This window comes from Spermophilus citellus, assembly GCF_964194105.1.
Source record: "Spermophilus citellus genome assembly, chromosome: 8".
Classification (NCBI taxonomy): domain Eukaryota; kingdom Metazoa; phylum Chordata; class Mammalia; order Rodentia; family Sciuridae; genus Spermophilus; species Spermophilus citellus.
Window position 1 is genome coordinate 88,898,992 of NC_138189.1, and position 12,096 is coordinate 88,911,087.

A 12,096-nucleotide genomic window follows, 5' to 3' on the forward strand; every position below is an offset into this window, starting at 1 on the left:
TTGAAGAATCAAAATTTAAAATTATGACACTGATGAGTACGTATTTTTTTTTAAAGAGAGAGAGAGAGGAGAGAGAGAGAGAGAATTTTTTTTTTTAATATTTATTTTTTTTTAGTTCTCGGCGGACACAACATCTTTGTTGGTATGTGGTGCTGAGGATTAAACCCGGGCCGCACGCCTGCCAGGCGAGCGCGCTACCGCTTGAGCCACATCCCCAGCCCCATGAGTACGTATTTTAAAGACTTATTTGATAGAGGATAAATTCTTATTGGTAGAATTCCTTAACCAACTTTACTCAGTTTTTTTCCCCTTTGTATATGTATTTTACCTGAAAGTAAACTTTTGAAAGCTGCATTATGTCCCCTTTTCTGCCCATAAGAAAATCATTCATCAAGCTCAGTGGATATCCGTAATACATAAGCACTAGTTCAGCCAAATAATTTTTGTTCTTCCTTGTAATGTAGTTTTTAGATTAGGAAAAAAATCCTATTTGCTATTTAAAATGGAGAAACTCTGACATATACATTATCCCAAATCTATAGATTTTATCATATATTACCTAGCATCTGAAAGCCAAGATTATTTTATCTAAAGGTAACCTTTGCAGTGAATCAGAACCATTTATTGTTCAGAAAATATAGAAAGCAGCAATCCAAATATGAAAGTGTTTCATAATGACTCAGATAACAGCCCATGGATTTGAGAAAATCATCTTTTCCTTAAATTGACCAATAAATATTCAGGCTTAGTGGTAAGTTTGTAAATGTTTACCACAGCTAGTTGAGAAGCAAATTTGCTTCAGTTAGGATTCAAATTATTATACTATAAACTCTACTAAACTTTGTTAAGGTCTGCATTTTACCCTGTGGAGTGACTTATTTGCAATATTTAGAGTGTTTTGTTAGTTTGCATCCTTGAAACCTTCTTTTTCTGTAAATTCCCAATTTTCAGAGGCTAAGTAATTGACAAGCTCCAATTTTCTTCTGTCTTTTGGAGTTAATTAAGGCTTATTTCTCTTTTCTCCAGATTTCCTGTAGAAAAGGTAAAAGGTGCAAAATCAAATCTGTCAATTTTTAGTACACCTAACTAGAATTCTGTTTTGTATGACCTTTCCTCACTCTGCCCCTGTCACAAAATCTTTCCCAATAACCTTTTCTTCTATTTGTAAACCTGAAAAAAAATCTGCTTTTGTTAACTAAAAAAAGGTATCTTGGTGTTAAAAAAACTATATTCTTTAATTTAATATCATAATTTCAAGGAGTTTCCTGTTTGAAATCATATCAGTGGAACATCCCACCCACCCCTGGTGAGAGGATTTGAGCTCTTAATATAAAGTAATTTGCTGTGCTCTAAGTAAGTATTTGCTGAGTTTAATATAAGGTAATTTGCTGTGCTCTAAGTAACCCACAAATCTTCACCAGAGGAATTGTGGGTTACTTAGAGCACACAAAATTACCTTATATTAACCCCCCAAAAGAGTTTTTGTATACACAATATTACACATTCATCTTAGCTTCATAGTTTCAAAGAAATATAGACCATAATCTGTTTTTTTAGCCTGCTAATAATTTATTTATACATAGTTATGTTTTACCCCTCCCAGAACAATCCATCACTTCAACCTCACCTCAATTTCTCCCCTTATAAATCCTTCACTTCTTCAGAGAATGTGTACTGATTCTTCTGGAGTCTGCATCTCTGCTGCAGCCAGTTAATCATTCCAGCTTGTTCCCTATAGTCTTTAAGATGGACTTTATCACAGAATGATGCTATCAGTCCATCACTTACTTCTTTCTAATTTATATGGTTATTTACACATACAGCATTTCACCAATTATGTAAAACACAGTCTCAAGTATAGCAGCCACACTTATTAACATATGTTCCATCACTTTCAGAACAAAACTTGGCACATAGTTGTCATTAATATTAATGATGAATGGATGGAAATATAAATAATAGGTATTTTTCAATTAAAAGTTGAGCAATGATGATAAAGGATCAGGAAGACAAGATACTGATTTTGTTATATTCTTATTTTTAATTTTGAATGCCTTTTATTGAAATTTTCCATTTGGTGATTAAAATATCACTGGGACAGTTTTTTCTCTATTATTTAATGATTTATTATAAAATATACTTTATATACAAGTATTATTAGAGTCTGTTAAATTATTTTAAAGTGATGGTATCTGTGCTAAGTTCTCACCAACCTCAGAAACATAATGACAATGACTATATGAGAAGAGACTTAGAACAGGTTTAGACAGATTGGGCTTCCAGTGATGAAGAATTCTTATATAAGCTTTGTTTCTAAGTTACTTCTAGAGTGCAAACATTTATTTAGATTCTTTCAGAACTGGGGCAATAATCTATGGATGCCTAGAGTCTGTTTTTGTTTATAAAATTCTATTGGAACACAACCATGCCCTTCATTAACATATCATCTATGGCTACTTTCAAAATACAATTACAGAGTCGCAAAAGACCTTACAACATTTAAAACATGAAATTTTGCTGTTTAGTCCTTTATAAAATATAGATGTATTGGATGAAAATTCATGATTTTAAAATGCATGCTTAAAATACAGATGTATAGAAGAACAGAGGGTACGGAAATAAATGTATATCTCAACACACAAACAAGCGTATATTTTGTTAGTTATGTTTCAATTTAATTTGTTTCTTGTATTAACACATTTTGTTAAATACACTAATAAAAGATTAACACAGAAAGGTTTTTTTTTTTTTTTTTTTTTTAGGAAAAGTCATCTACTTTTCTGCTGACACCATCCAACTAGCAGATCTTCTCTTTTGTTAATACCTGAGATGGAGGCTATTGCTAAAAATGATCTTCCATTGTCCACGCTCCCCTTCCCCCAGTTTGATTTATTTACCCTTACCTGGTACCAGGAGTATGCTCGGTCTGATGGGTCAATGAGAATGCTGATGATCTTGGCTTTGGGGACTAGAGAAGCAGCTCTTTTAGGAGCTTCTTCTGAGTGGAAATAATTGGCACTTTTCTCAAACAGAAAGTCAGTAGTAACATTAGATGGAATTGGGAAGAAATCCATATACCTAGAAAAGGAACATTTTTCTCAAAATAAGATCCTGTTTTACACTTATGTACTAGTGACTGAAGATAGTAGAGGTGTTCCACATATTCATTTCTTTCCTAAATAAAATTTTGCCTTTAAGGCATTTTCCTCTATAGTTAGCAAGGGAAACATCCAGAACACTAATAATGCATTTAAAAAACGTTTTTCTAAGTACATTTTGTTTGCTTAGTAGCAGAATAAAGATAAGAGATGATAAAAATGTAGACATAGAATAATGGCAACAATAATCAATCTAACAATTTAAAATATATCAAAATGGATTAATATTGTACAGATGAAATTCTAAATATTCAAACAGGAATAAAATTTGATCAAAATAGATGATGTACTCAGTTCAAAGTATTTTAAATGAATTAGAAAAAAACATTTTTTACGTTATCATAATAAAATAATTTTATCTCCACTAGTGTGTTGAGTTGATGTTACTTAAATATCTGTTGTAAATGTTATTTATTTGTTTCTGTCATATAGAACCACTTACATCTCTCTTTAGAGTAATTAAAATGAAAGATTAAAACATATGTATATGTTTACAAATATAAAACCCAATCCAAATTTCCAAGGTTGAATTTGTATTTTATCTTTTATAATCTATTTACCTCCAGTGTTAACAAGGGGATACCTGCAGTCTCAAGTACAGAAATGGAGGATTCTGCTTCATGTTTTGTATAAAAGTTGTCAAGTATAACAAAATCAGCAGATGATCATATATATTTCTAAAGCAAAAAGGGTCATGTTTTAGAGGAAAAAGGATTCCTTAGAAACTACTTGGGTTGCATACATTTTATAATAATAGTTTCACTCTCCACCACCAACCCCTTCAATTCTTAAGCCACTGTGACTACAAACAAGAAAAGGTAATTCAATAATTACTGAACTGAACAGTAATTAACATACATGTAAGGACTTCTTATCATAGTATGTTGTTTTCTTTAGAATGAGATCATGCAACTTTCATAGTCTTTTCAATTGTGAGATCTCATAGTTTCACATAAAAATGTTTGTGGTGATATTCCAGTCGTTGAAGCATTACCAACTAGTTATAGTTCAACCTTTTAGTGATGTCTTAACACTCAGAGAAGTAAAGAAATCCTTTTATGTTTTCTGGAAATTGCATTGCTGATGATAGATCATTCTAGCCTCCTTTCAGAGAGAAAGAAATATACAAAACTTTTGGGAGAGTTGATGTGGTATGTCTTCTGGTATACACTCTAGTTACAGAAAGTGCCACATTTTGGGATATTATTTAGAAGTTCATGCTGGTTGCAGGGGTGCTAAGGTTATAAAGAATGACTAGTGGTACCTGTTTGATCCAAGCTTGCCTCAAGCTTGCCTCAAGCTTGCTTGTTTTGAGGATGGTTCCAAATATCACAAAAAAGAGGAAATGAGCTGATTTTAGATAACTTTTACTTTCTAACAAAGTGTCCTACCTTCACAGCAGTTTTTTTTTATAGCTGAAACAGTTTAGGATTTCAAATCCTACGTAGTTCTGAATGTTGGATCTATAGTGTGTTAATTTTGCCTGGCCTTAGATGCTCACAGAGAAAATAATATATGATCACCTACATGTTCACAATTTCTATTGTAGAAATGTTGAAGAAGTGCCATATAGATTTGAAAGAAATTGATCAATAAGCAAATAAATAAAAGAAATCAGGTTCATATTTATGGTATGGGACCTAGATGCTCCTAAAAATGTTCACTTTTGGAAAATATACATTCAGATTATCCATAGAATTAGCAAGCACACTAGAATGTCTTAACAATTTGAGGGTTAGAAGTGAATGCCTGCCTCCCTCAGCTTTGCTACTTCTATTAAACATAACACCTCAGCATTTTTTTCTACCTGAAAAATGTATATTTTTTTTCTTTTTTCAATACTCGACATTTATTTGCTATTTGCGCTGACTCTGAGTATTTATATTTTTATTTGATTTTACTTAAAGCTACATTATGACTGTAGGGGTTCTGAATGTTAAAAGGATTGTATAGCTTTCCAACCTTCCACGAATCCCCATGTAACTCAAAATAATAATACCAATGGATAAAACATTAAAGTTACATGCATACATAACTCAAATATTTTTCTGAGAAGTTCCAATTGCAAATCTCAACTATTTGTCAAAGATAATGTTTTCTAATTTTTATTTGCCTTACTTTGTTTGTACCCTAAGCTGCTTGTCAGTTAAAGCAACCCTAGCTTTATCCATTCTCCAAAAATGCAGATCCAAGAACCCAGATAAACTAGCTATGCCTAAGTTAATTCTTTAAATGATCCTGGGACTCTGAGACACACAATCGTCTACACCTTTTGAAACTATGATTATAAAAAGATACCTAAGTAGTTAATGCTTCATAGAGAAGCCAGACCAGTCTGACAAATGTGAATATGTGAAGATGTTGCATGCAAAGCTATACTTAGTGTTATATATTAAAATTTGCTATAATTATCTGTCATTTGAATTAACTGCCTTTTATAAGTATATACTTTATCAATCAACAATGCTTGTGTTTTGGGGTAATTTAAGTGAGTTATATTTAAAACCCTTCATTGTTTTTTAACTGTCTATTTATTTAAGTCCTATCCTTATAAATGGCTTAAGAAACTTTTTGTTCATATTACAGTGCCTATACTGTACTAGCTATGATCAAGAAGGTTTTATTTGATATAATTCATGACAACAAAAAATTGATTATTCCCACAGTCAAGCAGCAGCTGAAGTAGTTGATGGTTATCAATCCTCCCTGCTATTATTTAACACCACATAATGAACATCAAGCTCTATATAGAAAAATTGGCAGTGACATACATAACAATTTTAGCATATGTGAATTCTAGTGGGTGTTCAAATTTTACTCAGTCCATTACTTTACCTTTTCATTCATACTACCTCAAACAACACTTGAGGTGGGTGGTACTTATAAAACTGAGATCACATAATGTGACAAAACAGATATTAACATACATGACTCTTCTTGCTAAAATCAATGCAAAATGTGTGTTTATGCTCTAGAATTATTACAAGGATTTCACTCCTTTAAATTACTCCATCTAGCATTATACCCTAGCAGCAAAATCTCTTGATATATTTCATGATTAAAATGTTACATTGTACCACCCATTTCTACTCTATATTATAGTTTTGTATGTATCTACACTTTCACATTTTAACTATTTTCTTAAGATACCTAATTTATTTCTAATTTCAATTCAAAGGTAAAAATTTAAATTTCATAAATTTTTGATAGAGTTTTAATTGCTTTCATTACTCATGAGATATATACACATTTATATTTCTATATACTTATTATTGCCTTTTATACCAAAACAAAAGTATATACATGAATTATAGCACCACATAATAAAAAGTGCACAGGAGAAAAATATGAAAATTTTTTCTTAAGAGTATAAAGGAATGAAATTCCTGAGTATCATACTATTTTTTCTATTACACATTTGTGATCATCACAGATAAGTGATGCCAATTGAAGTTACATGTGAGCCTCATGAAACAACAAGTGACTCCATAAACTGAAATGAGTGTGTTATGAATGATTTTCTGTGTCCCTTCATGTTATTTGATCAGTTTCCAAGCCACCCAGGATGACTTTTATTTATGGATACAAACATATATGTTTCTAAATGTTAACACTAAGTTTATACTATGCACAGTAAACAAACTTTTAGATTTATACTAATAACCCATCTTACCAATCAATCCCCCTGTGGTAGTTATTTCTATTAAAGAACTGTACCTCCTCAAAGGTTTTTGGGCTGGGGGAGTTACTAAGGATGGAAGGATGCATAACCAGGAACAGAAACAAAGCAGTGGTACCTGAAAAGACAAGAGAAATTTAGAAATTAATGTAATGAAAAGAAAGTTTCTACTATTAGCATTTCAAAGTTATTAAGAAATTAAATAATGTAAGGATTCAAACAGATTCATTATAATTACTCCTTGGATTAAACTTAATAGATATCTAGCATTTAAAAAGAAACATGTTCTAAAAAATGGAGATAAAGGGATGTGAGAAGAAGCCTCTTTCAGGGATTAAGGGAATCAGCTTTTCATTTTAGTTCAATCACTGATTTGGTCTGTGGCACTGGCTTTTAGCTTCTTTTTGTTTCACTTTTCTTAAGTCCTTGTTTATTTCATGTGTTTTCTCAGTGGATGAAAGACATAATGGACCTGAAGATATTTTAACTTAATATAGTACTGTATAAATAAAATATGTTATTAGTCAATGTATTACATTACCAAAATGAATAGTTTGGTTCTCCTATAAAAGTTCTTGCTAAGGTTGATGAAAGTTAATTAAACAGAATTAAATCTTTTAAGAAGTTATCATAAACTTGAGTGTTCTTTCATATTTATAACAGTAATACAGATATTGTTTAACTTGTTAAATTTGAAAAAAATTAGTATCATTTCTTATTGACATAACTTAAAATATTAACAATTTATTGAACAGAGAATTGTGTATCCTAGGAATCCATGTAAATTTGCAACTATTGTGGAACAAGGGTGTGAATTTTTTTAAGCAAGCAATGTCATAAGCTAAAGATTACTATTTTATTTGTCTAAATTAAGAGGTAGAGCATGCAGCTTAGTCATACATCTACAAAAGAAAGGGAGACAGGTTAGGTTCAGTTTTTCAAAGATTTAACCATGTACTTACAACTGTGAATGTGTTTATAAATCACAACATAAAACCAATTTCTGTACTATATATTCAGTACTCCTGGGAGAAAAATATACTACAGATTCTACTTCTCTATTTTACTGTGACTCATAGTTTATACAATCTGATGGAACAGGCTTTGTTAATTGTATTCCAAGTTGATACACAGAAATAGCAATCAGACATGATCTTGCAATATTTCTCTTACTGGAGAAATTACTGTTTGAATTTTGCTTTGTAATACTGTCATGTTGCCATTTGCACAGAAGTTTAAATTTCCTTATAGCTCTGATAAGCTTTCGGTAGTATTGTACTTAAATCTACCATATCCATCAATAGAAAAATCATTAAAATTACTATTTTTCAACTAATTGAATATTGACAGGTAAATTAATTGAAAGAAATAGTGTTTCTAGATTACATCTGAGCCAAACAATGAACACTTTAAATATAATCACAAATAAATGTAGGAAATGAAATATATATCTATGATATACAAAGTAAAAATGTTCTTCACAAGTTTCACTTAAAATAGTAATTTTCAATTTTTAGCATATATCAGATTCACTAGCGTGCTTGTTACAACACAAATAGTTGGGACCTATCCCGGAATTTCTGGATTGAGCCATACTGTGGTGTGGCTTAGGAATTTGTCTAGCTGGGGTTGTGGCTAAGTGGTGGAGCGTTTGCCTGGCATATGCAGGGCCCTGGGTTCAATCCTTGGCACACATAGAAATAAATAAATTCAGGTATTATGTCCAACAATAACTAAAAAAATATTTAAAAAGAGAATTTGCACTTCTAACAAACTATCTGGTGATACTTTGGCTGTTGGTTTGGTGATCATCTTTGAAAATCACTGAATTAAAAGAAATGTTAAACAATACACAAAACTTATTGGGGGAAAATTCTATAGTATTTGACATTTACAGTAAAGTATAAACAGCATGCTATTTGGAGTCAGGTAAATCCTAGTGTCAAAAGTTTTGTTTCTAGTACTTACCAGCTATGTGAACTTGAACAAAAGTTATTTAACTTTCTGGATCTCAGTTTACTGATATGTGTAGTGGAGAAGAAAATACTTGATCAAAGTCAAGTGAGATAATCTGTGAAGTATTACCTATTTAGTGCCATATCTGAATATTTGTAAAGCATTTTTAAAAATAAATTCATTGGAATATGATTTAGAATTTAAATAAGTAAAAATACTAAATATGTTTATATCTCAATAATACAGTTGAGATGCCATTCATAAAAAAAGCATACATCCTTTTAATTAATTAATAAACTTATTTTTGTTGTTGGGGATATAACCCAGGAGTTAATGCATGCTATACAAACACTCTGCCTCTAAACTATATCCTCAGTCCTAAGTGTCTTTTTTTAATTTTCAATGAAAAGAATAAATATTTGTAAAAATAAAAAACACAAATATTATAATATGAAAATAAACATTGATTCTTTTCTGAAATATTTTGGAAAAACACTCTTTTCTGATTTTTATTTTTAAGAATTATTGCTTTTTAAAATATAGTTTCATGACCAGCATCAATTAAACAAACAGAAAAAATAAATATAATGTAATTATTTTTCATAGTCAATAAAAGGTATAATTTTTCAGTGGTCAAAAAATAGATACATGATTTCTGAATTCCATCTTTATCCACACATATTATTTGGGCTGGATAAACTGTTTTGTATATACATTTTGTCAATAGTAAATCAAGTACATAATGATAGTTAAATATATTAAAAAAAAAAAAAAACCTGTGAAGCTTTAGTTTTTATTTATTTTTTGTCACTGTAAAACACTCAAAAGTATTTGAATATCCAGATAACCAAAAATCTATACAAAATTAACCACGAAAATACTTGTGACAAAACTGAAGTAAAAAGTAAACTTATTTAGTGTGGTGCATGTCTGTGGCTCTAGCGGCTGAGGGAGGAGGATGCAAGTTCGAGTTTAGCCTCAGTAACTTAGCGAGACCCTCAGAAATTTAGCAAGACCCTGTCTCAAAATTAAAAAGAAAATAAATAAATTAATTTTTAAAAGGGGAGGGCTGGAGATGTAGCACAATTGTACTTTACAATATAGCAGTAAAGAGTCCCTGGGTTCAATCCCCAGTACCCTCCCCCCCCCACACACACACACACACAACAAAGTGTGGGAAAATAAAGCTATTTATTTCTTATGGGATTGATCTGAGGAAATATTTTTGTCTGAGTAAAATATTCAGTTCCATAAAATGTTGATAGATATAGATAGAATGAATGAATCTTACAAGTATCATGATAAATGAAAGAAGTTAAATACAAAAGACTATACACAGCATGGTTCCATTTATATGGAATTCTAAAAAAGGTAAAACTACAGTGATAGAAAGTAGTTGCCTTTGGCTGGGGATATGATGCAACTTAGAGAAACTGGCTGCAAAGGGATATGGAGAATTGTTTTGAACAACACTATTCTATAATTTGAATGTGGTGGTAATTATGTAACTACAGTTCATAAGATTTATCAAATTGATATCTAAAATGGTTGAATTTTAATGTAAGTAAATTATATCTCAATAATATGGGGAAAAATCAATTTCTATGAAAGGGAATAATTTTCAATATTATTTTCCAAAGACAAATGTCATATACAAATAATAGCATATACATTTGGAAACCAAATAGAGTTTAGAATAAGAAATAATAATTCTGCCATCTAACCATAATATTAAAATACCTGTTTATCCAGCCCCAGCATAAGAGGAAGCATCCCCTGCAGGGCTTCCTGAAGCAAACGTGGTATGTCAAGCTTCAGAGAGTAGATGTACTTATCCTTGTATTACTGACAAGGTTATTTGATGACAGTGGGAGTTCACTGAAAAGGCTTCAGTTTCAATGTTTTCCTAGATGTCTTTTGACTTTAGATAGATAAAGACAAGTGAAATAAATAAGCACAAAGAAAAAAATGTCATCAATACTGTTTTCAGATTGTTATTTGCAAATGGGACTAAGAGAAAAAAAATTAAAATACTTAACTCTCTGTGGACCTTGCATAGAATTCTCTTCAGCTTTTTCCTGAGTGGAATAGCAACAATGCAGTTGAAATGGCTGTTTTCCATGAAGCCAGAATCCAAGAGCCTCAAATAATTTATCACGCAGGATACATTTTAAATGTCTGGCATTTTAAAGCTTCCATTGGGCTTCATTTTAATACTGATTCTTACAAAAACAAAAAATTTATGGAAAAAAATTGCACACCAATTTAGGAAATGGTACAAAAGGTTTTTCTTGGGTATGAATAAATACCTTTTTTAGCACAAACTTTTATGTTTCACGTTTAGGAATTCTGCTTGTCAGCTATCTTTTAAACTTTTAAAAATTAGTCATCTCTGCAAGATATTGTTTACAAATAAATTATATCATGGAGATGGCAGACTAAAGAGGAGTTTATTATAGAGTACTAGATGGGGTTTATTATAGAGTACTAGGTATTTATATGTGTTCCTGTTGACTTTTGACAGACTCCTGTCACACTTTCTAAACACATGATTAGTTTTGCTTTCTGTTAACGTTTTTCAATAAAGATCTTTGGGAAAAAATGATATGTGCCACCAAATTAACTGCTGGATATTCAAAATGTATGACATCTACTTCATCCTTTTCATTAAAAAAAAACACTTTGACAAAACACTTAAGTCTATTACTGAACTAAACAAAGATCATGTAAGAAGATAACATGTTATTTATCCATCAGTTTTATAGGAAGTTTAAGAATTCACTGTCTAGTCATTTATATTTTTACACTCTTTGGTTAATCATAGCATTAAAGTTCTTACCAGTTTTCTGGGGTCCTATTACTAAGAATTTTGGTAAGCGATCACAGGTTTTTTCCTTAGACCATATGTCTCTGTGGCGTTTGTCATCACAAGGATTCTAAATTGAAGAAGAATATAGAGATGTATTTGTGTATGTTTATTGTGTATCATCATTTTCAACTTTTATCCCTAGAAGATATCACAGGAAGCAACAGGATAAACAAAGACAATTCTTTTGGTTTTTAACTTTTTAAATTGAAAGTCCTGAAATGGCATGACAGGTGTTTAGAGTGATGTCTTTTCATACTGAAGCTGAAAGTGAGGAGGTGGGAGAGGAGATATATTTCTATTTGGATATAAAATATCATAGTATTTATAGTTTAACATTTTTCTGTTACTGTCCAGTTCTATGTTCTAATTTTTTGCATATATATATATATATATATATATATATATATATATATATATATAGAGAGAGAGAGAGA

General features: G+C 30.8%; 1 protein-coding gene across 1 annotated transcript in view; it reads right to left on the bottom strand.

Moving 5' to 3' along the window:
* Positions 1 to 12,096, bottom strand: part of LOC308654852 (bifunctional heparan sulfate N-deacetylase/N-sulfotransferase 3) — a gene marked incomplete at its 3' end in the record, with an annotated part of 134,839 nt that overhangs the window by 7,905 nt on the left and 114,838 nt on the right. Inside the window, exons 7-9 of the mRNA XM_081304544.1 lie at positions 11,633 to 11,729; positions 6,832 to 6,955; positions 2,904 to 3,078 (exon numbers count right to left, since the gene is read on the bottom strand). Of these exons, the coding sequence (XP_081160670.1) occupies positions 2,904 to 3,078; positions 6,832 to 6,955; positions 11,633 to 11,729 (396 nt within the window). The remainder of the gene's footprint in view (positions 1 to 2,903; positions 3,079 to 6,831; positions 6,956 to 11,632; positions 11,730 to 12,096) is intronic.